At 37.9% G+C, this 26,204-nt stretch overlaps 7 protein-coding genes across 7 annotated transcripts; all 7 read left to right on the top strand.

The window, feature by feature from the left end:
* Positions 1–16: 16 nt before the first annotated feature.
* On the top strand, positions 17–3,337 carry LOC124200690 (WD repeat-containing protein 75-like). Its single transcript, XM_046596991.1, has 11 exons — positions 17–224; positions 295–484; positions 550–833; positions 890–1,074; positions 1,144–1,299; positions 1,371–1,591; positions 1,670–2,205; positions 2,267–2,454; positions 2,517–2,677; positions 2,739–2,933; positions 3,007–3,337. Exons 1-11 carry the CDS (start codon positions 100–102, stop codon positions 3,250–3,252), a joined length of 2,487 nt encoding a protein of 828 aa, XP_046452947.1. The 5' UTR covers positions 17–99; the 3' UTR covers positions 3,253–3,337.
* A 116-nt stretch (positions 3,338–3,453) lies between these two features.
* On the top strand, positions 3,454–4,981 carry LOC124200693 (zinc finger protein 664-like). The gene is made up of 3 exons (XM_046596993.1): positions 3,454–4,047; positions 4,136–4,486; positions 4,558–4,981. The coding sequence occupies exons 1-3, from the start codon at positions 3,454–3,456 to the stop codon at positions 4,720–4,722; spliced, it is 1,110 nt and encodes a 369-aa protein (XP_046452949.1). The 3' UTR covers positions 4,723–4,981.
* Positions 4,982–6,906: 1,925 nt separating this feature from the next.
* LOC124200584 lies at positions 6,907–12,510 on the top strand. The gene is made up of 12 exons (XM_046596854.1): positions 6,907–6,996; positions 7,117–7,223; positions 7,318–7,402; positions 7,576–7,737; positions 7,981–8,035; positions 8,158–8,378; positions 8,479–8,607; positions 8,904–9,052; positions 11,263–11,347; positions 11,465–11,626; positions 11,725–11,917; positions 12,021–12,510. Exons 1-12 carry the CDS (start codon positions 6,907–6,909, stop codon positions 12,302–12,304), a joined length of 1,722 nt encoding a protein of 573 aa, XP_046452810.1. The 3' UTR covers positions 12,305–12,510.
* A 3,071-nt stretch (positions 12,511–15,581) lies between these two features.
* LOC124200585 lies at positions 15,582–19,985 on the top strand. Its single transcript, XM_046596856.1, has 8 exons — positions 15,582–15,906; positions 16,132–16,260; positions 16,532–16,680; positions 18,646–18,783; positions 18,891–18,975; positions 19,102–19,263; positions 19,363–19,558; positions 19,690–19,985. The coding sequence occupies exons 1-8, from the start codon at positions 15,658–15,660 to the stop codon at positions 19,983–19,985; spliced, it is 1,404 nt and encodes a 467-aa protein (XP_046452812.1). The 5' UTR covers positions 15,582–15,657.
* Positions 19,986–21,819: 1,834 nt separating this feature from the next.
* On the top strand, positions 21,820–23,028 carry LOC124199286 (blastula protease 10-like). The gene is made up of 4 exons (XM_046595066.1): positions 21,820–21,945; positions 22,036–22,150; positions 22,260–22,438; positions 22,520–23,028. The coding sequence occupies exons 1-4, from the start codon at positions 21,904–21,906 to the stop codon at positions 22,760–22,762; spliced, it is 579 nt and encodes a 192-aa protein (XP_046451022.1). The 5' UTR covers positions 21,820–21,903; the 3' UTR covers positions 22,763–23,028.
* A 587-nt stretch (positions 23,029–23,615) lies between these two features.
* LOC124199453 (protein SpAN-like) lies at positions 23,616–24,720 on the top strand. Its single transcript, XM_046595269.1, has 4 exons — positions 23,616–23,757; positions 23,917–24,058; positions 24,138–24,316; positions 24,402–24,720. Exons 1-4 carry the CDS (start codon positions 23,716–23,718, stop codon positions 24,600–24,602), a joined length of 564 nt encoding a protein of 187 aa, XP_046451225.1. The 5' UTR covers positions 23,616–23,715; the 3' UTR covers positions 24,603–24,720.
* Positions 24,721–25,203: 483 nt separating this feature from the next.
* On the top strand, positions 25,204–26,140 carry LOC124201216 (dorsal-ventral patterning tolloid-like protein 1). Its single transcript, XM_046597724.1, has 4 exons — positions 25,204–25,264; positions 25,342–25,465; positions 25,578–25,756; positions 25,862–26,140. Exons 1-4 carry the CDS (start codon positions 25,223–25,225, stop codon positions 26,045–26,047), a joined length of 531 nt encoding a protein of 176 aa, XP_046453680.1. The 5' UTR covers positions 25,204–25,222; the 3' UTR covers positions 26,048–26,140.
* Positions 26,141–26,204: the final 64 nt, after the last annotated feature.

Below are 26,204 nucleotides of genomic sequence, written 5' to 3' on the forward strand. Positions count from 1 at the left end.
GATTGCTTGTTATTCCGCACAGACGCTACAGAGTGGCAACCATTGCCATAGCAGACGAACAATTTTCTGTCTTTTTCTTTTCGGCTTTAAATAGTGAAAATGGCGAATAAGAAAGCACGTGGTCCGGATAAAGCTAAAACTAATACAGACAATATTGTTGTTAAAAAACAAGAAGATGCACCCGACATTGTTAAACAACCTCCGGTTTTTACCGACGATTCAAGGTATAGTAATTATTTCAAACAGTCAAAATGTTTAGGAATTATTTTGTTTGTGCTTCTATTCGCTTGACAGGTATTTATGCATCGCGTCTGGCCGCCAAGTAGGAATTTACAGCATCCAATCGGGAGATAAAGTGCATTGTTTAAAAAAACATAGTTTTGATATCATTGGTTTGGGTATCAAAGAGGAGAATGTTCTCTACTCGTGTGACACCTCTGGAGACGTTATTGAATGGGATATAAAAGACGGAAAACTACTGAAGGTTGTTGTCTAGTAAATTTATCCCCTCTCAAGTTTTGTTTTCTTAAACTTCCATTCTTTTTGCAGAAAACTTCAGTTGCAGTTGATGGCATGAAAAAATTCTGTTCTTTTTACTATCCAGGAAATGGCATGTTTCTGTTATCAACTCCATCAAAAAATACCAACGGTTCCTCTCTTTGGATTGTCAATAGCACAAGTGAAAGGGAAATATTCTCTGAAGATATTAGAAAAGAACCCCAGTCTGTTGCATTTGGCTGTGATCAAGGAAATGGATCACTGGTTATAGGGGCCTTGAATTACCAATGTAATGGTGTGTTGGTCAAAGACATGAATAGTGGAGCTGAGAAAAAGTAAGCTATATATTTCTATAATTTTGAATTTTAACTTATCAAATATTTTGAAATAGGCACATGACAGACAAGAGAAAGTTCACTTGTATTGCTTTGCACAAGGAAAAACTTATAATGGCCACAGGAGATATCTCTGGCCGTATTCTTCTTTGGCATGACTTTGTTAATCAGATCAGACCAGTGAAGACTGTGTACCATTGGCACACACTTGCTGTTTCCTCGGTCTGTTTTTCTAGTGAAGGTTTGTTGCTTTTAAGAGGTTCTGCATGACTGTGTCTTAATTATGTACTATTTTTAAATTTAAATTTAGGTGAATACCTTTACAGTGGAGGATCTGAGAAAGTAATGGTCAAGTGGCGACTTGAAGGCAAACACAGACAGTTTCTTCCACGTATGGGCTCAACAATCAAATTCATTGTGAACGCTCCTGATAACATCTGCGTCGCCACATCTCATTCCGACAATGGTAATGATCAAACTTTTAATAAGGAACAAAAAAGGTTTAAATGATAGAATTTTATCCCCCCCCCCCCATAGCTATACGTATAATTGATTCGACCAACAAAATCAATCAGGCCATTTTTGGTGGGTTAATCAAACACGATCCGATCCGTGGTCTTGAAGATGGTGAATCAAAGAAAGAATCGGTGATGCCTACTGGTCTGGTTTTTGATCCACGAACCCAAGGAATTTTCTTCAATTCACAAGCTGGATTCCTCCAGCTTTTTGATCCTCTGAGAGGTTCCATGATTTTCAATGTAAGACAATTTTTCACACACAAGTTCGATCACAAAATGTTCATTAATGAAACAAATTTCTTGTAATTTGTTTTCTAGATGGACATTGCCAATCGCAACGTTCTGACTGACGAACGAAACACCATCATCGGTAACGCCGAAGTGTTGCGAGTTGCTGTGTCACCCACAGGTGAGTGGTTAGCAACACTGGAAGTTTGGTCGAACATGTCAGCAGGCTATCATGACATGAACTTAAAGTTTTGGCGATACGACGCTGTGCAAGCCAACTACGAACTCAACACGGACGTAACTATGCCACACCACGATCGGATCACCTCCTTGGCCTTCCAACCGGGACTGCTGGGCACAGAGTACCCTTGCCTCGTATCTATTGGCCGCGATCTTAAATTCAAAATTTGGCGGTTAGTCGACGACACGGACATTTACCGTCAGAAGGAATCGTGGACTTGCGACGTTGCAGGAGACTTCCGTAAAATGATGCCAACCGCTGCATCCTTTTCGGAAGACGGCTCGTTACTGGCCATTGCTTTTCAAGACACTGTTACTTTATGGGATCCAATGACCATCAACCTCAACACGACTTTAAGCCATAACCTTATTGAAGAATCTATTGAGTAAGTTTTCAAACCTAAAACGATAATGGCTAGTGTTTTACTAACAGTTTGGTTACTCTAGGCTGATGGAATTCGGAAGAGATCAATGCTTTCGCTATCTCGTTTGTGCTTCAAAATCATCCCTCTTCGCATGGGATGTAATTAGTAAAGGACTAGTTTGGAAAGTCGGGAAATTGCGTAGCCCTATCAGGTGTTTGGTGCCTGATCCCAAGTCCAGCTATATGGCAGTGGTCTTGCAAAACAGTGAAGGTACTTTTCCCGTGAAAATCCATTAATGAAATTCGAATGCTTATCTTTCATTGTGTTCATAGTGTTCGTGTTCGCACCTTCGAGTTCGAAACCGGTACATACTATAACGAACGTGAAGAGTTCAGAACCTATTGCGGCTCTTTTTGTTCCCCGACCGAATCCTCTGGCAAACAGCCCAGAATGGCTAGTAAATTCACGGCTTTTGATTGTTGATGATCAACAAGTAAGATTAAAAGATTTACTATGTGAACCATCACCGTATTAACGAATTTCTTTGATTATAGGAATTTTACAGTGTGGATGACAATTCCGTCTGTGGTTTTGACGAGAAGTTGACTACCCCAATTTCTCACATTGACAGTTTACCTTGGACTCCTTTCTCAGCCATCAAAGCACAGAAACAGATCTCGGCAGCCAAGCAGATAGTTCCGGTCATCCATCAAACAAACGGCATCAAGGGATATAAATCAGTTCAATCGGTAACTACATTTCTCATCATCAGTTGTGTATACATTTACTTGATTAACTGATTCTTCCATTTGGTCTATTTAGCTGTTGGAGACGTCAACTTCCACCTTACCTCCAATGTCTAGAATTTGCAATTCCTTCATGATTGACCTCATGATTAAGCATGACACCAAATTGATGACCGTGAAAGCTGACTCGGAGAATGGTGCAACAAATGACTTGCCTACGCTCATGAACGGGCATATCGAGTCAAAGATGCCGGCATTGAAGGAAGAAGCGACTCAACAAAAATTATTGACATTGGATTGCCAATGGATAACTAAGAACTGAAATAATTTGACACATTTTAAAACTGTCTCTTGGCTTTATTTGTTTTTTATATATGCAATCCGCCAATTACGCCCTTATCGAAATATTTCCGAAAGGTTTCTTTTTATTCAAATCTAATTCTACATACTGCCGACAGGTGTCACTGATAAGTCATAAACAACAACATTGAAGAAAAGTTACTTGTATTAATAGGCGATAGAAATGGAAACTTTAGACAGCGCGATAGAATTCGAACAAGTATTTTGTTACAAGTGTCCTAATTGCGAATTTGTTAGTCAATTAAAACACATAGTTGCGGAACATCTGAAAAAAGAACATCAAATTGGCATTACCAATATTTCGGAGGAGGTAACAACTGAATCGTCAGATTTTCTGTTAGACGAATGTGATGAAGAACCCAATCAAATCAGTGATAATGAAACTGTCAATACTGGAGATGCTGTATTCAGTAGTTCAACTGCTTCCCCAAAAGGATTTACATGTAATATACCTGGCTGTAGTGTCCGACTGGAGGAGGAATGTAATGCACAGTATCATGCCAAATGTCATTACGAGAGCAGCTTCAAGTGTCCAGAATGTGATGAGATGAAATCTTCTTGGAAAGTGATGGTCATGCATTTATGGAAGAGTCACTCGGTAAATCTTGAATTGTTAAGTTGTCATCTGTGTGGGTACAGAACAGGGAAGAAAGAACTGCTCAAGTTTCACGTCAAGACTCACAGTGATCAGCGAACTTGTCTGTGTGATGAGTGTGGCAAGGGTTTCAAGAATATGAAGCAACTTCGAAACCACAAAGTAAGTACTTAATTTTTTTAAGTATAATTGAAGTTTGATTATTTTGACACAGAATGACAACTTGTACACTGTTTCTGTTGTATGACAGGAACTACATTCACTCAACAAAGGGTCGAGTGAACAACAGCTAAAGAACAAATGCCCAGACTGTGGACAAATCTTAAGCAGCAGCAGGTTGTTGCGTGCCCACCGTAACGCCGTCCATCTCAAAATGCGATCTCACCTCTGCAGCTACTGCGGCTACAACACAACGTCGCAGTCGAATCTACGAATTCATTTACGGCAGCACACAAATGAGAAGCCGTTCGCGTGCGACAGCTGTGCTTATCGGACGGCAGATCACAATTCCCTCCGACGTCACAGAATGAAGCATACGGGAGAGAAGCAGTACAAGTGTCCACATTGTCCTTACGCTTCGATTCAGTCGTCAACCTACAAAGTAAATAACACTAATTTCATCTTATATTTACGTCAGGAATATCTAGATCATGTTCAATTTTTATATTGTAGGCGCATCTGAGAAACAAACATCCGGGATTGAGCGACGAACTCATTTTTTCATGTCCGATTTGCAGTTTTCGCACAATTAGAAAAGAGCAGCTCAATCTGCATGTCACTTCGGCACACGAAAGTCAAAATGGGTCTTCAGAGAAGGCTCTACCGTTAGCGGTGTGAAAGTGAAATCACATTCCCTTTTCTGCTTCGTTAATTCACATTAATACTCCGCTACCTTAGAAGCCAATCAACGTCAAACGTTGTGTTATTTGGATATTAGTTAATTTCAAGTGCCGTTTTCCTGTAGCTCATTAAATCATTTTCATAGTTATACCCCATCTGTTGTCAAAACAAAGTCTTCAGCACATGGGTACTTTTACGGAGCGATGGTTGTAATTGAGGTAAAAATAATAAAATATGTCGATTAATGCAAAGAAAATGCTTGAACATTATTTTTAAAAATGTTTTCTAGCGATATCATAAAATTTAATTGATGAAAAATTGAAAATAAAATCAGGAAAGGCGAAAAAGTGGCGAAAACTCGTTGTGCGTGTCAAGGAATACTCTGCTCCGGTTATATAAAGTGAACTACAGCTCTACGTATGACGCCAGGTGTTGCAAGGATTTTGACCTACCAAAATGAAATCTTCTAAAAGTGTCAACCAGCCTTTCGCTAATAAAGCTAGACAGCAGCAGCAACGTCAGAGCAAAGAACAAACCAACGTTAAAATAGACGACGAAGATGATGAAGAAACTTACGAAGAAGACCCAGCCGTCCTTTTACTCAAGGACATTTGCATCGGTACCGGAATCTTTTTCCTTTGCATCGTTATTGCTAGCATAGTGGCCGTCGCCATCGTCAGCACCTATCGTGTCGTGGAAAGAATGGCGGCGGTGGAAGTGGAACCGACACCGTTCCGGGTGGTCAATCACGGCATCTGGCCCGGCTATCGACACGAGTTTTTCAACGAGAAGGTGCCGTTCATCAAGGCGGAGCAGGTGTGCACATCGCGAGAGAAAGCCTCCCTTCTCCACTTCAACAGCCAAGAGCAAGAGGACCAATTCGATTTGTACGCGTCTCTCAATTTCTGGAGCACCACCGATTACCCGGCGTTCCAACTGTGGACTTCGGGGTTCGTCCTGGCCAGGCGGATTGAAAGTAAGCCCAATTTGATCGTCACCTGGCCGGAACCCAACGCCAATGGAGAGTTAACTGAAATCCGGGAGTGCGCAGTTAGAGGAGAAGGTCTAATCAACGCTTTCAGTGCCCACGAAAAGTTCTGGCAAGAGAGGCACATCGTCAAGGATTACATCATGGATAACCAGCCGGTGGGAATGAACGCTACGGGAGCTGTTGGCGGATGCTGGCAGCACGTGAAGCGCAACGACATGGCACCGCAAAGTTTCTATCGATTTGTCTGCGTACTAAAGGTTAATAGTACATCCTGATTTGACGGCGCTAAAAATATTTTTCTTTCGATTTTGTTGTGTGGAAATAAATCAGTCCAAGAATGTTGGGTGAATAAAAAATTTCGAAGTAATAAAGTATTAATTTTATTTTAGAATTTTTCTGGTAGAAATGGCATTTTCCCATTTGAAAACGATTAGTGTTATCGTGAAGTGAAATATTTAAATTTATCTTTGTTTTAAGGCACAGCAAATGATGTAGTAGTAATTATATTTGACTCGCACAAAAGGGTGACTTAAACTTAGAATGAAATAACAGCAGTTCATATTAGAAAAGGATAGAGCTTATTTATCCAGCTCTTTCAGAATGAAAAGGTATTTTTTAAAATTATTTCAGATGCGACCGAGATATCAGGAAAATCGTGATATACAGCACAGCGAAACCTATAGAATATTTAGCCTGCGATTTGCTGTACGAAATCGATCAGTCCACGAAGTCATTCAATAAAAAAGTTATTATGCGAAGAACATGATTAATGGTGCAATGATGGGAACCAACAATAAGTCAATAACCCAAAAACTTGACAGCAGGTGATGTGATTCGATTTCATCTTTCATCTCTTTTTACATGGCATTTTGACTTTTAGGCTGTACACGAAACAATTCCAATAGCCGAGTGAACACTTGCAGATGTCGCGCGTTGCTGCGTTTTCTGTATAACTGGTGCCGATAATAAAAGCTTGGCAAATTTGATGCCGTTTCAGTGATGGAGTGATCGCGACTGAAAAGAGGACTCTTGGTGTTATATGTAAAACAAAATATACAATAAAGACGCGCCTGAGGAAATCGTAAGTAACATAGTCATCATGAAGCAAAATCTTAATTTTTACTCTCTTAATTATTATAATTAATGAAATAGAAATCATGAAATTGACTTGGATGCTGTTGTTTTGGGCGATGGCTATCGCATCGTCCACCGATTTGCCAATTGGAGACCCGGATAAAATTCCAATCGCAAGAGATCACCTCATCGTTGTGGCATCAGAGGTAGTAAAAAGAGGCTGAATATTCTGGCACAGTGGCTCTTTTTAATAGAAAAAGGCCAATTGTTTTCTATCAGTAACAAATTTAATATTGCAAATAATTTCTCTGGTACATTTGCAAAAGTTTCCTGGATCGGTGAAGATCCTGAGAAATTCCATCGGTCACCGAATCGGTCTGGAAGGCGTTTCTCCTCTGATCCTCGACTGGCTCTCCCGTCGATACAAATTTCAGTAATGTTTTTCTACACTTATGCCCAGTATATAGGCCATTACTGGCCATGACTGGCCAGGTGTATGCAATAATTCTGTTTTATTATTGGTGAAGGTACTCCATCCTCGAAGTCAATGTTACCAGCCTGGAAGATAGAGGACCTAAATATCCAGGACTAATCAGCTACGCAAAAAGAGGGGTATAAAATCCGTGTATATGTATATCTATATATGTAAATTAAATTGCTAATGTAGCTATAATATAGCATTGCAGCGTGTATATATATTAGCAAATGTGCATGCTATAGTAATTGTCCAAACATCTTTCCTTCACAAACACGAGATATTATTTTAACAGCACAAATGTATTTAGGAGTGCGACTTGATAATCAGTGCAATGGGTCTATCGTTCGAACGACTGCGCAGTTTGGAACTGGTCCATCCGTGGTTGCATTCGCAGATTGCCTTTCTCATACCGTATCCCGAATATACCAAGAACTATGTCAGCGCCGTCGTCAAACCTTTTCAATTTTGGGTTCGTTTTGAGAAAAACCTTAGAAAATACAGAAGAGGGCTCAAGGCCAAAAATTTCATTTAACATTTAATTATGTCGTAAATTGCTCGATTAAAGGTCTGGATCGGGCTGCTTGTAACTTCAGTGTCGATCGTTACCACTGTCTTAGGCTTCAATCGAATTTTGAAAATGAAAATTTGGACGAGCAGAAAAAAAGAGAGCGACGAAACAATAATCAATGGGCCTAATCAGCGGTGGAATCAGGTTGGCGTGACGGAAAATATCTTCTCTTACATCATTACAACATTACTGAATCAAGGTAAAATGTATTTTGTTAACAATTAAATTGCTGGATGCTATCTACGTATACGATTAATTATAACGTAGACATTCACTATATTACGCAACAATACTATAAGCCAGAATATATCTGACATGCAGGTGGATACATTTCTTGCAAAATCACACCAATTCGACTCGTCATTGGGTCTTGGTGCCTGTTGACTCTTGTTCTGCTCAACGTTTACAACGGAGTTCTCATCTCCTACGTGACGGCAACTCACCGCGAGCCGGCGCTCATCAATTCCATCGAGGACGTCGCCGCTAATCCCAACATCCACATCATTGTCATCAAAGGCCAAGGCCCCGATACTGTCATTTCGGTAATAGGAGTAGGCCTATAATTAATTTTCCTGTTGCATATAATCAGTTATGTACGCGTGGTCATACGGCTTTTTCATTTCTATACATTTTTCTGCTCAGATGGCAACAACAGGATTGTACAAAGTGCTGGGCGATAAGCTAAGAGCCTACCCAATGTCGAGGTGCAATACCATTCAGCAATGTGTCGACTTGGTGAAATCGTTACCCCATAAACACGTTTATTTCAGCGTGAGAAATCCATTTCTATTATATTCAATCTATTCCCTGTTTCATATTGAACCCAACTATAGTAGACTACAGCAGCAACGGAGCAGCAATAAATAATGACTTAAATTGAAGTCTGTATAAAGAATTTCAACCATATAAAAATTACGCAATTAATTTTATGGGATTTTCAGCTCATTTTGGAATTTTTAGATTATTTTGGCCTTTACTGTATTATATTGCCTCAATAAAGCTACTTTCGACTTTATTTTGGTGTATCCTGTTTAAAGTGCTGACAATTGTTCTGAATATTATATTAGGCTATGCCAGCTTTGAGAACTGCCATTGAAAATGATTACCAGCAAAGCCGTCAGTGCAAGATCACCATAGCAGCAGCAGATACTTCAAACAGTGCTGCGGGTTGGGGTTTAGCGAAAAACACTCGTCACCTCGAAAAATTCAATCGAGGGTAAGACGATCGTTTTTAGTTGAATCAACTGGTCCAGTTGTTTTTTGTTTTTCTTGTTTGTTTGTTTTTTGTTAATCTTCTTATTTATTTCACTAATATTGCTATTCATTTGTTGATATAGGACACTGGAATTACATGCAAGCGGGTTGATTCCCCATTGGGAGAAACAGTTCGAGCCGAATACAAAGCCTTGCTATGAAGATAAAAGAAACGACAACAAGAACAAGCATCAACGACAACAACGGCAGCAGCGCTTGTCTTTGGATAATTTAATGGGGGCATTTGCTGTCTTAGCTTTCGGGTGTCTCTTTTCTTTTCTGGTTTTTCTGGCAGAAATGGCAATTTTCCACTTGAAAATCAATAACCCTATCGTGGTGTGAAATTCGTCTTTGTTTATAAAGCATTGCAAGTGGTGTATTAGTATCTAGTAGCTATATTACACAGTATAATTAACTCGCACATCAATAAAAGGTTGCCATTTAAACCTAAATATGTACAATAACATCAGTTTTGATATTGATTTTGATTTTGAGGAGGGTGTGACTATATTACAATATTACAAGAAATAGGCTAGTCATTAATGAGTTCAACCTTTTACCTTAAAAAAAATCTTGCACAACATAATACAATGAAACCGAAGAAAATAGCAAACAAGAACGAATAAAATAGGCCTAAACGAAATCTCTTTAAAGTTTATTGTTATAGGCTATATGCTGCCGAACTACTATTTTTACCTAAAAAATCTTCGATCTGACTATGATTAAAGAAAAAAGAAAAAAAAATGTGAAAAAGAAAACTTTAGAACGCTTGAGAAAATAACTGTCGACCGATGGGTGCAGCAATCGAGTTTAAAGCAATTGTGAAAATACGCGGAAAGCAAAGAAAATGAGGAGAAATGCCAGCGAAAGAAGCACGCTATAGCATTGTGAAAGATTGCATGATGGAAAACAGCCGGTGATGCTGAAGATATTATATGGGAATGAAAACAAAAATGGAGGTAATTTCGTGAATGCTGCTGGCATATCACATGAAGCAGATGATGATATTGCATTTTGAAGAGCTTCTACCGATGTCTGCATATACGAACCCATACGAAGAAAACTAGTACATGATACATAACATTACTTATATTTGAGAGAACGAAAAAATCTGCGGCACGAGAAGAGTCTCCATAAACAAATTCATTGAAAAAATAATGATGTGAAAAAAAGCGGAAAAGGGGGAATAATGTTTGTTCTGGAAAAATACTGCTATATTGTTTGGTTGTTAGGCTACATCGGAGAAAGTGCGTTTTGTCTTTTTCACAGTTTTTGTTTGACTGAATGGTAAATCAGCAGTTTCAACTTGTCATGTTTGAGAAGCAAAAATCCGTTGCCAATCACGCTTTGACATTTACTGCTGCTGCATTGTCAAGCTTCATCTTAGAAAGAACAGTACAACCCCTATAAGAGTCCTATAAACTTCATCAGAAGTTGATTTCTTTCATCGCTTTATAGTGGTTGGAAAAGGGCTCTTGTTGTCAGTAGACGAACGGGTATCGACGCGTGATTCAGCAAATCGTAAGTATTATATAACTCAACTACCGCACCTTATGAAATAATTAAACTGTGTCGATTTCTAATTTGAATATATATTTTTTAAATTTCCAAAGTACCTACATAGCCTAATTTGTTCAATAGAAATTATGAAGTTAATTTGGATGCTGTTCATGGCAATTGCTACCGCATCGTCGGTATGCTACACTTTCACAACAGTGATACCGGACGCCATTTCAATCAAGAAAGACCATCACCTCGTCGTTATGGCATCTGAGGTAAAATAAAAAGCGCTGAGATTGCAGTTGATAGCCTATATAGCAGTATTTATATTTAAAAAAAAACCTACTGTATTTTCAATATTTTATAATATTATTAGTATACACTATACAGAAAAGTTTTATATTTAAAAAATAAAATAAATTTCTGTACATTTTAATAGTTTCCCGTGTCAGTGAAGATCCTGAGAAATTCAACTGGTCACCAGATCGGACTGGAAGGCGTTTCACCTCTGATGCTCGACTGGCTCTCCCGTCGATACAAATTTAAGTATACCTAATATTTTTCTAATAGCTATATCCAATAGACAATGAATCAATGAAGTATAAATAGGCCTACGTAAATATACACTATAGAGGTGTACTAATTAAAAATTGAAAATTGACATCGAAAAAGGTATTCCATCCTTGAAGCTAATGTTACTAGCCTGGAAGATGCAGGACCTAAATTCCCAGGACTCATTAGCTATGCATTAAGAGGAGTATGAATTGAATTGATTTTATTGCTGCATGAAAATTTTGCCAATGGAATATAATAAATTTTACGTGTAAATATTGTCCAAAAATCATATTAACGCACAACACAAATGTACATATAGGAGTGCGACTTGATAATGACTGCAATGTTTCAAACATCTGAACGGCTGCGCAGTTTAGAAATGGTCCATCCATGGCTGTACATGCCGGGTGCATTTCTCATTCCGATCCCCGAAGTTATTAAAAACAATGTGGACGCCGTCATCAAACCTTTTCAATTTTGGGTACGTTATTACCTATATTTAGGCCTATGCTGCCATTAATAACTACAATGACGGGTTCAGCACAGGATTTTAATCTCGAAAAATGTTAATAATTAAAGGTTTGGATGGGGCTACTTGTAGCTTCAATAGCGATCATCATCACTGTGTTAGGCATCAATCGAATTCTTAAAATCAAAATCCTATCCATCGGAAATCAAAACGAAGAAACGAATAATCAGCGATTGCAGCAGCATCAGGTTGGCGTGACGGAAAATATCTTCACTTACATCATTACGACATTATTGAATCAAGGTAAAATGTATTTTGTTAACAATTAATTGCTATAGAACGATTAATTATATTACGTAGACATTTTTCACTACGAAACAAAACTAAGGCAGAATATATCTGACAGGTGGATACATTTCTTGCAAGATCACACCAATTCGACTCGTCATTGGGTCTTGGTGCCTGTTGACTCTTGTTCTACTCAACGTCTACAACGGAGTTCTCATCTCCTACGTGACGGCAACTCACCGCGAGCCGGCGCTCATCAACTCCATTGATGACGCCGCCTCCGCTTCTAATATCCGCGTCCTTGTCAACAAAGGACAAGGAATTGACATGTTATTTTCCGTAATATTAATAAGATTCATATTCCTGATTATCCCAGTTATAGGCCTAAGTTGTACGGCTTAATATATAATTTATGCGCGGTCTTATAAATTTCGGGTTCAACAGACAGCAACAACAGGAGTGTTCAAAGCGATGGGTGACAAATTACGAGCCTACCCAATGTCGAGGTGCAATACTACTCAGCAATGTGTCGACCTGGTGAAATCGTTACCTAAGCAACACGTCTATTTCGGCGTGAGAAATGCATATAATATCCTTTTTATTATTATTTTGACGCCTATATACAACTTGTGAATTGAAACCGCGAATATTGTTAATGCATGCTGCCTATAGGCCTATTGCTGCTTTATAACATAGCTTTACTCTTTGAATCTACGTCATTATATTAATGCATATTTCTTATTTCATGTATAAGCCTCAGTGTTAAATGTGTGGTTGTATGATGAGCACATGCAGGTTGTGACTGTTTTGAAAGCTGCCATAAAAGATGACTACAAGAAAACTCGTCAATGCAAGATCACCATAACAGCGGTTGATGCTTCAAGCCGAGCTGGAGGCTGGGGTTTGGCAAAAAAAAGTCCTTACCTCGAAAATTTTAATCGAGGGTAATCGTTCAACTGATTTCACGGATGACAAATTCCTAACGATGCATAATTTTTTTAAAATTTATTTGCATATTTGAATCTTGCCGTCTTTTTCGACAGGATATCGGAACTAAATGAATTCGGGCTGATTTCCCTATGGATGAAACAATTCGAGCCGAATACAAAGCCTTGCTACAGTGAACATATAAAGGACAGGAAGGGAAAGACCGATGAAACACGGCAGCGCCTGTCGTTGACCAATTTGATGGGGGCTTTTGCTGTCTTAGCCGTCGGATATCTACTTTCCCTTTTGATTTTTCTGGCAGAAATGGCAATTTCCCAATGGAAAGCGAATGTTGTTATCGTGGTGTGAAATTCGTCTTTGTTTAAAGCAGCATATTATACCAAATGATGTATAGTAATTTACTCGCACATCATCAAAGTAGTGATTTAAACCTATATATAATTCAATAACAGCAGCATAGTTTCGATATTGGCTATATTAATACAATACACGAAAATAGTAGGCCTAATACATATGCGTACATTGGAACATTAATCTTCTTGCTGGAAGGAAATATAATCTTGCGCAATCTATATAATATATAATAAAACCAAAAAGAATTAAAGCAAACAAAAGCGAATATAGCAATTTAAAACAAAACGAAATCTCGTTCCTTAAATTTGTTATAGTCTACTATATCAACTATAATGCTCTATATTTTTCGAACGAGTATTTTTTTATCTTAATATACATAACATCTTCAGTTTGAGGGTGGTTCATTTAACCAAAAGCACGAAATGCGTTTAATCTAAATAATTTCCGTTGACCCAGCACGTATCAAGTTTATTGCGATTTGCGATCGTGAAAATAGTTATGTAGCCTACAGCACGCGGAAAGGGAAAATTCGTCAGCTGAAGTTTTGATCAATAATGACTTCACAGCTGACCACAGAAAAATTCTGGATATCGTGAAGAATTACATGATGATGATGGAAACCAGCCGGTGGTGATGCTGATGGGAATGAGCACAACCACCGTCCAATGTCAGTCCATATTCAATCAACAAATTCGGTAAAAAAATAATTATGTGAAAAAAGTTGGAAAAAGGAGACTTTTCTTCTGAAAAAATACCAATTTGTCGGTTGTTCAATTGGCTATAAAGTGCATTTTGCTTTTCAGAGTTTTTGTTTGACTGAATGGTAAATGATTTTCAACTTTTCATGCTTGAGAAGCAAAAAGTCGTTGCCAATAATCACGCTTTGACATCGACTGATGCTGCTGCATTGTCAAGTTTTTTTAAAAGAAAGTGCAACCCCCAAAAGATTCCCCAATAAGATCCAATATAAACTTCAAATGTCGCTTCAAAAGTTGTGCTGGCTACGACTGAGTAAGGTCAAATACTCTCGTTGCTGGTTAAAGGTGATTCCTTTAATCGCTTCATAAGTAGGCTACATCGTGCTGGCTGGGTATATTGGTTATAGTGAGGCATGATTCAAGAAATCGTAAGTATAAAACTCAACTACCTTGAGATAATTAAACTTTGTCGATTTCTTATTACTAGTATCTTTTGATAATTCCCAGAGTAAATAATACTATTGAAATTGGAATCATGAAAATAACTTGGATGCTGTTGGTGGCAATTGTTACCGCATCGTCGGTAAGCTACAATTTTGCGACGGTGATCTCGGATGCCAGCACTTCAGCCAAGAAAGACCATCACCTTGTCGTTATGGCATCTGAGGTAAAAGTGCTAAACATCGCACAATATGGCACTTTTATATTTCTTTTTAAAATTATAATACAAAAGTTACAAATTCAAAAAAAGATTGAAAAAAAACAATTTCTGATTACATTTGAAAAGTTTTCCGTGTCGGTGAAGATCCTGAGAAATTCTACCGGTCACCAGATCGGACTGGAAGGCGTTTCACCTCTGATGCTCGACTGGCTTTCTCGTCGATACAAATTTAAGTACCTAATATTTTCTAATACTGTATACCTACCATCAACTGATACCCATCAACAGTTGATAGCAAGAATTACTGAAGTAAATACGTATTTGGTATAAGTGTGCTGATTTTTTAAAATTAACATTGAAAAAGGTATTCCATCCTTGAAGCCAATGTTACTACCCTTGATGGTGGAGGACCTAAATTCCCAGGACTTGTTAGCTATGCGTTGAGAGGAGTATGAACCGAATTGCATTGATATTACATTAGGCTAATATTAATAATTGTACATGCAATTATTACCATATCACATAAACGCAACACAAATGTATTGTATAGGAGTGCGACTTGATTATGTCCTCAATGTTTCAAACGTCTGAACGGCTGCGTAGTTTAGAAATGGTCCATCCATGGTTTTACACGCAGATGGCATTTCTCATTCCGATCCCCGAAAATATTAAAAACAACGTGGACGCCGTCATCAAACCTTTTCAATTTTGGGTACATTTTTAACTACTAAAACTATTATAATATTATTTTACAAGACGGATTCTGCTTGACTATATCACATTCATCTCACAAATTTACATAAATAAAGGTCTGGATGGGGCTACTTGTAGCTTCAGCAGCCATCATTATCACTGTGTTAGGCTTCAATCAAATTTTTAAAATCAAAAACCTATCTATCGGAAGTAACATTGAAGAAATGAATCACCATCAGGGGTCGCCACGCCAGGTTGGCGTGAGGGAAAATATTTTCCTTTACATCGGTTCAACATTATTGAATCAAGGTGAAATTGATTTTGATATAACAATAACGTAGGCTATTGTTATTTAATTAATTGACACATATTCAATACGAAATATAGCTATTATCATAATAATGAGATATGACCTATATTATCTGACAGGTGGATACATTTCTTGCAAGATCACACCAATTCGACTTGTCATTGGGTCTTGGTGCCTGTTGACTCTTGTGCTGCTTAACGTTTACAACGGAATTCTCATCTCCTACGTGACGGCAACTCATCGCGAGCCGGCGCTCATCAACTCCATCGATGACGCCGCCTCCGCTTCCAACATCCACGTCATTACCAACAAAGGACAAGGACCCGATGTTGTATTTTCGGTAACAGGATAATAATAATCTTAATACAAGTTGTATAGGAGAAAAGGGGACTGGGGTTTTGTTTTTTGCACATTTTCGTTATTTGTTAAGAATATGAAATCTTTTTTTAATTGGAACCATTTTATAGAAAATTGGAATTTTTAGTTGAAAATGAGGACTGTAGAATGAATGGAAAAATTGAAAAAATTTTCAGAAAATATATGACAGTCTTTAATTTTGGCACAGACAGCAACAACAGGATTGTACAAAGCGATTGGTGACAAATTACGAGCCTACCCAATGTCGAGGTGTAACATTACTCAGCAATGTGTCGACCTGGTGAAATCGTTACCTGCTCAACACGTCTATTACAACGTATAAGAAATAAATTCGAATAATAGCCTACATTTTTAGTTTTTTTTCGTTTTCTATTATACGATATAATGTGAAATGAAACCATATTGAGAATTCATTCTGCCTTCTGTTGCCTTTATTATAATATAGTGTCATTAGGCTACTTTTGAATTCACGACTTTGGAATGTACATTATCTTATAAATTTGATAAGCGTTGAAATTTAATAATATAATAGTGTTATATAATATTGCGAGGATAATTGCGGATAATTGTGTGGTTGTTATGATTAGGGTGTGACTATTTTGAAAGCTGCCATAAAAGATGACTACGAAAAACATCACCAGTGCAAGACCATCATATCAGCGTTGGATACTTCAAACAGAGCTGCAGGCTGGGGTTTGGCGAAAAAAAGTCCTCATCTCGAAACATTCAATCGAGGGTAGGCCTATATAAACGTTCCTCTGCGTGATTGATGCACGCGAATAACATGTCTATACAACTTCTTCATTTATTTGACTCTTAATTGCCTTATAGGATACTGGAACTACATGAAAAAGGGCTGATTTCCCTTTGGGAGAAACGATTTGAACCGAATACAAAGCCTTGTCACAGCGAAATTAAAAAGAATAACAAGAACAAGACAGCACGAAAGCGCTTGTCTTTGGCAAATTTGATGGGAGCTTTCGCTCTCTTAGCTTTCGGTTGTCTCTTTTCTCTTCTGGTTTTTCTGTCAGAAATGACAATTTCTTACTTTAAAACGAATAGTGTTATCGTGATGTGAAATTAACCTTAAGCCCTATTATTTTAAGCATGTAGCAAAGGGTTTAATATTATATAGTAGGCTACAAACCTATAATAGCTCGCACAAAAATAGTAACATCAATAATGAAATAACGGTTTCGATATAGCAGACCTATTATACCATTATACAAAAATACACGAACGTATAATAATAGTAAACAATGAGTTAAACCTTTTTGCCGGTTATTCAAAAAACAAACTGTAGAAACTATAATTAGGCCTAATAAAACCGAATAAAAGCAATATTTAAAACCAAACGAAATCTCTTTTAATTTGTTACACAAATATACAAACACATCAATAATGAAATAATCGACATTTGTTTCGAACCATTTTTTTTTAAATCTATATAAAATCTTCTATCTGTTTATTTGAAAAAAAAAACTTAAAGCTATATTATATTAAAGAAAATTGTCGTCCCACCCACGGAGTTTACAGTGCGATTGTGAAAATACAAGAAAAGGGAAATTCTCAAGTTCATTCGGTCAACGCCGGTCAATAATGCCTTCAGGGCAGCCCATGAAATCACATTCTGACGCACGCAAGCATCACGAAGGATTATTAAGTTAGATACTTGCTGGAAAACAGCCGGTGATGCTGGGAAAGAAACCAAATGGAGGTATATCATAGCGCGAATGCTGCTGGCAACTCATGAAGCATATTATATGATGCTGATATTGCACTGAAGAGTTTCTATATATGTCTGCATCATACGAAAAAGAAAAGTGTCCTCCTTATTTGACGGCACAAAAAGAGTTTTCGGTTTGTTTTAGCTTTATAGAATCGATCAATCGATCGTATTCAATAAACAAATTCGGTGAAAAAATAATTACGTGAAAAAAGCGGAAAAAAGGAGACTGTTCTTCTGGAAAAATACCAATTGGTCGGTTGTTCATATAGTTGGAGAAAGCGCATTTTTGCTTTTCAGCCAAATTTGTGTTTGACTGAATGGGAAATCAGTTTTAACTTTTCATGTTTGAGAAGCAACATGTCGTTGCCAATGAGCACGCTTTGACATCGACTGCTGTTGCATTGTCAGGTTTTCTTAAAAAAGAAAGTATATATACCGTATACATTCTCAATAAAGAGTCCTACAAACGTCAAATGTTGTGTGCCTATATATAGCTGACTGTAATATATAAGGTCTTAGTTTTTCGCTGGTTAAGGTTGATTTCTTCTATCACTTCATCGCGTCTAAGAGCTCTCTCTCTCTCTCTTATTGTTGACAGTATATATAATGGAAGAATGCTGGGTTATTGTAAGTAACTTATTTAGCCTGTCTTGAGACGAACCGGTGTCGATTTCTTATAAGTATAATATCTGTTGAAAATTCACAAGTATAGTGAAATAAGGAAATAAAGGAAATAGGAAATTATGAAATTGGATTGGATGCTGTTCATGGCAATTGTTACCGCATCGTTGGTTTATTGCCACAATTTCGCGACGGTGATTCCGGATGCTGATGCCATTTCATTCAAGAAAGACCACCTCGTCGTTATAGCATCTGAGGTAAATGTTGCTTAACTTAGCACTATATCACACTTTTTGTTTTTCCTTAAAAATATCATTAAAACAATTTAAAATTTAAAAAAAATTATAATAGGCCTAATAAGTTTCTGATAAAATTTGAAAAGTTTCCCGTGTCAGTGAACATCCTGAGAAATTCCACCGGTCACCAGATCGGACTGGAAGGCGTTTCACCTCTGATGCTCGACTGGCTCTCCCGTCGATACAAATTTAAGTACCCAAAATTTTCTATTTTAGGCCTACACCAATAATTAATGGAGTAAATCTGTACAGTACATATTATATAGGTGTACTAATTTTTAAAAATTAACATTGAAAAAGGTATTCCTTCCTTGAAGTTAATGTTACCAGCCTGGAAGATAGAGGACCTAAATTCCCAGGATTCATTAGCTATGCATTAAGAGGAGTATGAATCAAATGATTGCAGCACTGATGTTAAATTATAAAGCTTTAAGACTATTAGCAATTGCATACATATACCTATTGCCCAATAAAAATCATATACTATCTCATGAACCACAATGTATAATAGGAGTGCGACTTGATACTCACTGCAATGGTGCAAACGTCTGAACGACTGCGCAGTTTAGAAATGGTCCATCCGTGGTTTTACACGCAGGTTGCCTTTCTCATTCCAATCCCCGATGATAATAAAAACAACGTCAACGCCATCATCAAACCGTTTCAATTTTGGGTACGTTTGTATATAGCTATACGCGTATAATAGGATAGGCCTATACTGGTTCTGACCATATTATCACATTCATTTCGCCAATTTTCCAATTGATTAAAGGTTTGGACTGGGCTAATTATAGCCTCGGTAGCCGTCATCATCACTGTCTTAGGCTTCAATCGAATTTTGAAAATCAAAATTCTTTCCATCAGATATCAAAGCGGAGAAAGGAATAACCAGCAGCAGGGGATGCATCAGCAGGTTGGCGTGACGGAAAATATCTTCAGTTACATCCTTACAACATTATTGAATCAGGGTAAAATTGATTAATTTCAATAATAATGCACTATTATTAACAATAGGGTTAGTTTTATATAGCTGACCTTCAACAATATACTGAGGTAGATATAGGCCTATGACCTCTGTATGACCTATATTATCTGACAGGTGGATACATTTCTTGCAAGATCACGCCAATTCGACTCGTCATTGGATCTTGGTGCCTGTTGACTCTTGTTCTACTCAACGTTTACAACGGAGTTCTCATCTCCTACGTGACGGCAACCCACCGCGAGCCAGCGCTCATCAATTCAATGAATGACGTAGCCTCCGATTCCAAAATCCGCGTCATTGTCAATAGAGGGCAAGGACCTGACATTGTATTTTCGGTAATAGTTGGGGAAAATCCATTGGTTCCAAATGCAGCGGTAGCAGTTATAATTATAAGCCAATTAGCTCATTAAATGCTCAACGCTCAACGTACAAATTTGTACGTTTATATAATATTTTAACGGTCTTCAATTTCGGGTATATTAAACAACAGACAGCAACAACAGGAGTGTTCAAAGCGATGGGCGACAAATTACGAGCCTACCCAATGTCGAGGTGCAATACTACTCAGCAATGTGTCGACCTGGTGAAATCGTTACCGGCGCAACATGTTTTTTTCAGCGTGAGAAATCCATCTTTGAAATTCAAATGTTTTATTTTGTGCTGCGATCGAACTGCTGTTTGAACTGAAACCGCGCGCCTATACTTATTTGGGCCACCGTTATATATATAGTGCCTCTATATATATATTCATTTGAATTTACGATTTGTTTGCCAATTCATCTTATATGATATTAGGCCTAGCTAGTGTGAAATTTGATTGTCATAGGCTGTTTGTATATTTTTCTGAACAGAGTGATAATGCTTTGAAAACCGCCATTAAAGATGACTACAAAAAAACCCAACAGTGCAAGATCACCATAGCAGCGGCGGAAACTGCAAGCAGAGCTGGAGGCTGGGGTTTGGCAAAAAAAAGTCCTCACCTCGAAAATTTCAATCAAGGGTATTATATAATCGTTCAACTGATTATTGCAAGGATGAAACACTCCTATATCGATATAATAATCAACTGTTAATTTGTTTTACATTTATTTGGCATTTGACACTTGCCGTCATTCTTCACAGGACAATGGAACTACGTGAAATCGGGCTGATTTCCCTATGGATGAAACAATTCGAGCCGAATACAAAGCCTTGCTACAGTGAACATATAAAGGACAGGAAGGGAAAGACCGATGAAACACGGCAGCGCCTGTCGTTGACCAATTTGATGGGGGCTTTTGCTGTCTTAGCCGTCGGATATCTACTTTCCCTTTTGATTTTTCTAGCAGAAATAGCAATTTCCCACTGGAAGGCGAATAGTGTTATCGTAGTGTGAAATTCGTCTTTGTTTAAAGCATATAGGAAAATGCAGTTAGTATAGGCCTAATAATTAACTCGTATAGGGCCTAAAATGTAACTAAAATAACCAAAAATGAAATAACATTAGTTAATATCGATAGCTATACTGCTGCTGACTTTCAATACATATGACAAGTAATATCAAATTTATTCAACCTCATCGCCATAACGCGAAACAATCAGCATGATGTAAAATCAAATCAAATTTCGTGTCAAAGGTGCGTATATAGAAATCGCATCGCCAGATGGCGCCGTCGGATATCTATATTTGTAAAATGATTGAACATGGAAGGATTCAAATTCCATCCAAATAAAAATAAAAACAAACAAAACAAAACAATGCTGACCTTACAAAACGTTCAAACAGACGAGCCAGCAACCGTGGTTTCCCTGCTGAATGACGTCCAACGATATAAATTTGTTTCTCGTCCGGACCCGCCCTTAGCGCATCAGCAGATGTACCGTTATTCCTGGTTCCTGCTTTGTAAATAACACGATTGAAGTTCTTTGCGTAATAGATTAAGATATGAGCAAATAAGATGATCTTAAATGTGTGCCTGACTCTGAAAAAATAACAATTTCTTTGATATATTATATATAGAATAAATGAAAACACTATATTTTAAAAATAATTTGACTGAAACATTCCCTAAGATAGGCCTAACCTTTAATATTCTACATTTTTCAAATTAAATATCATCACAGCATCAGAGATTTCTGTAATGATCTTGACGTCGTAATGTTTTATCGGTTAACTGCATAGGCCTACCTGCTCCTATATAGACAGCGCGTGAGAATTTTTTGTAAACCTATATACCAACAGCTGTGAGCAACAGCACAACATTCGAGTGATGGCCGCGCGCGGCCCGGCAGCAGTGACCTAGTTCGAATCTGACTCGACCGTCATTTGCCGGTGTGCCATCAAACGAGATGCTTCTCCTCGCGTTCTTCCAGGCGACTCTTCTTGTGGAGGTAAAGTTCTGCTGCTGGTGTGCTGTGATTTTTTAGGAACTTTTATATCAATTAGTGTAGGACTATATACATTTTTCTGTTAAATCACAGATCTTTGTATTCCTATTTTTCTTCTTCCCGTCGATTGTCGTTTACGAGAAAATGACGAAAAGATTGAGTCAGAGCAACGCGTTTGGTACAGCCATCGGATCTTGTGTTCCTGATCGTAAGACATTTATTAAGCCTAAAATATTCCTGCATCTTATATTGATAAGATATTAATTTGATGGTTTTTTCTTAATTCTGAGATGTATTATAACTTTTATGAAATATAGCTGGATGTGGAGTTTGCCGAAGTATGACAACAGAAGGCGGTACTATCGAATCGTTGAACTTTCCGAGCGAATACCCGCCAGATTTGAACTGCCTCTTTACAATTGTATCGCCTTCGTACACAACTATTCAATTGACTTTTACCACATTCAACGTGGAAAACTGTTGCGACTTTGTCTCCGTAAGAAACCACATAATAACACCACTTTGACTTTCTAGCTGTCAAAAATAATTCACTTTGCTTATAACGATGTGCACGCAGGTTTTCGACGGGACCAGTGATCCACTTCAAGTCGGCCTAAACGGCTACACTCTTCCGGATAAATCGACGTCGACGGGCACCAAGATGACAATAAAGTTCACCACCAATTCCGATAACGCCCAAGTGCCACCAGCGAACGCACCGGGCCGATGGCAAGCCACTTACACGTTCCAAGGTTCTCAAAATCGCTTCATTCTCACAGATGACGAAATGAAAAATCAAACAGCACTTAACGAACTATAGATTTAGCTACTTCGGATTTATTTATTAAAATCAATTATTTATATCCTATTATAGGCCTATACACCCTTTCGACTATACTGTTCTGTGTTATAAATGCTTGATTGTTTGATTTGCGTTAAGAAATTCCTGTGTTACCTATAGGCACCTGTACAGTATAGCGGCGTATAATGTTAGACGGTTAGCCTTGAAAATTGTTACGACAGCAATAAATGTTTTGAATTGTTTTCATGTATATAAATGACGTGTCAATACAACGGTTATTTGAACACTGTTGTTTACGATCATATGTGAAAAAATTTAATGAGGTGTTAATAAAAATTTCAATGTGATGAAATTATATACTGTTGCATGTTGCAAGAGCAATTCATCGCGCTGTTGTTTCTTTATAATGACATGCACAAATGCAAGAAAAGGTGATGCGCATAACAATTCAGTTCTCGGAATATCACGAATGCTGCTGCTGCATGGACTGGACGTGATTCATTGACCCGTTACATTTACTGTTATGCCTCGAAGCTATGCATTTGAATATCTCGCCCCCCCTCGCCGTCTTTTGCTTTAATCCAACGATAGATATTGATAAAACGTAAAAATATTTGAGACGATTAAATTTTCTTTTAAAAAGCTATTTCCAAGAAATCAAAGGAATCCACTATAATGGCAAGAGATGGTTTACATTCAGACTAGGTTGTACTATATAAACGGATAGAACAGGTAATACTAGAATAAATTGAAAAATTCGGAGCGCATCCCAATTCACGCGTTCCTTTCCTTTTTGTTTCAATGAAAAGTGTACGTCTCTCAGAGCCAGCAATTGAGACTGCTGCATGCTGATGTGAATATATATCTCTCGCGTCTCGTCAGTGCAGGGCACGCGATCGTGCGACAGTGACCTATTTTGCATAGTTCCTCCTCCTCGGCATCATCATTCGTCGGTGTGCTTACCAAGCAAGATGTTGGTGTTAACTTTGTTCCTAACAATCATCTCCGTACAGGTAGGCTGATCGAAATGTATATAGCCACCAGCTTGTGTTTATTCTGTTTAGTGACACTGTACAAGTGTATTAACGTGCTCCATGAAATGGGTTTTCAAATTTTTGTGTTTTAAGTTAACAATTAAAGGATTCTTAATATATCTTTCTCTTTTTAAATAGATCATTGTATTTATGATAGCGTCTTTCCCGCTGTACGTTTTGACCAACCGGATATCTCCAACCAAAAAATCGAATCTTTTATTGGAAAGAATCGACGGGGCTATACCTACTCTACCCATCACTACCTTTTGCAATGTTACAAGTACGATTTGATTGCGGTTTTTTTTAAAATTGCATCATTTTTAAAAGGTGTTTTGCATTGCAAATTTGGATTATATTAGACGATTGCGGGGAGTGTCGAGCTTTGACGGACGAAAGCGGCCTAATCGAATCTCAACATTTCCCCAACGAATACAGCGCCAATTTGAGTTGCCTTTTCACCATTAAGGCGCCTATAGGAAAGAATGTCCAGTTAAAGTTCACCGAGTTCAACGTGAACCAATGCTGCGATTTCATCACCGTGAGTTTGATCAAAAAATGTTAGATTATATTACAGCCTATTATTAAAATTAGACCTCATCCTTTTGTGTACTGTGATGCCGCAGGTCTTTGACGGATTAGCCAATCCACTCCGGGTGGGCCTGAACGGTTACGAAATTCCCGCCGCTCTGACCTCTCCGTCCAATCAGCTGATAGTCAAGTTCTCTTCCAATAATAACATTGACAGTCCTATTGACGCTTTGAGTAACACATCGTCGACCGATTTGGGGCCTGCAAGGTGGCAGGCGACGTATACCTTCGTGTGACAAAGTCCTTTTGTGAAAATGTTGTAAATAATCTAATCAACTTTGATTCCTAAAAATTCTAGAAAATTCTAACGTGTAAATTATAAACTTGTGATGAAATAAATTTACAACTGACAAATGCCCCGGTGGCTTTATAGTCAAACAAAATTTGAGAAAGGTTTTTTAAAAAAAAGTTTCAATTTTTATTCGGAAATAAAAATAAACTACACAGGGCGTGAGCGTCTCAAGAGCGTGACTCGCTCAGATTTCCTGTTATGCCTTCGAGCTATTGCCCTTTTGTGTAATGATGCGGCAACATCTTTTATTCGTCTCTGAATACCTATTCAACCCACAGCACATGATCCTGCGGGGATATATGTAATGTAATGCCCATAGCCTTGATTAATCCTATTCAATCTGTTGCTAAATATAACTATAACAAATTAGCCGCCTTTGCTATTTTTAAATTAAAAAATCGGCTGCGATGGCGTCTGAATTAGATTCTCGATTATTCCCTCCTGCTGTTGCGTCCTGCCCAAGAGCAAGCTATATCACGTGGTCCGCGACAATGACCTACTTTCGTTGCGTACGTGTGGTGAACTCGGCAGTCATTCTCATTCCTCTCCGAGCCACCAGACGAAATGTTCCTCGTGACAGCTTTCTTGGCAATCCTCTGCTTTCAGGTCAGATTTCATTCAACAGAAAATGTTGAGAAAGGTTGGTTGTTCACACACCGTTAATTATATATGTTTCATTATAGTTGATGGTATTCCATTTGGTTTCCTTCCCGTTTTTGGCCATTCAAGCAGAGAGGAAAATCGGGAAACCGAACAATTTATTGGCAGGAAAGACAGACACCCTTGCCATTCCGTGCAACATCACAGGTAATAAATAAGATGACTTAATATCATTCCTCTGTGCAATATAGTAATTACATTTAATTGATCCAACTGACATAATGTATGTATTTGAATTGTCGCGTTGAACTTTTTTTAGGCGATTGTGGATCGTGTAAAAATGTGACAGAGGATGGCGGGATAATTGAATCTCCGAATTTCCCGGACGATTACAGCTCCAATTTGAGTTGCCTCTTTACAATCAATGCGCCACCGGAAAAGAAAATTAATCTGACTTTTACAGAACTTTCCGTCAAAGAATGCTGTGATTTTATAACCGTAAGTCTATATACCCTCTTTTAGTTACGTGATGAAAGATTATTATTTGATTTGATATAATGCGAATAAATAAGTTGAATTGAATTTCAATTGAACGTTTTGCAGGTATTCGACGGATTCGCCAATCCGCTCCGGGTTAGTTTAAATGGTTACGATAGTCCAGCGGATGTGATCTCACCGTCCAATCAAATGGCGGTAAAGTTTTCTTCGAATGATGAAAATATTACAGAATTTGGTGCAACTAAATTAAGACCTGTGTCGAGATGGCAAGCGACATTTACCTTCGTATGAAATTGAAAATTGTTGAATTTTTACTTTGTGATCGACTACGTAATCCTATTAATTAATTTTTAAAAAATGTAAAATAAAAGTGTTTTCCGTGAAGCCCGCCTAAATTTTCATTTTATTAAAAAAGGTTGCCCAATTGGGCTAAAGAAACCGCTTTGAA

The sequence above is a fragment of the Daphnia pulex genome, chromosome 8, assembly GCF_021134715.1.
Source record: "Daphnia pulex isolate KAP4 chromosome 8, ASM2113471v1".
NCBI lineage: Eukaryota > Metazoa > Arthropoda > Branchiopoda > Diplostraca > Daphniidae > Daphnia > Daphnia pulex.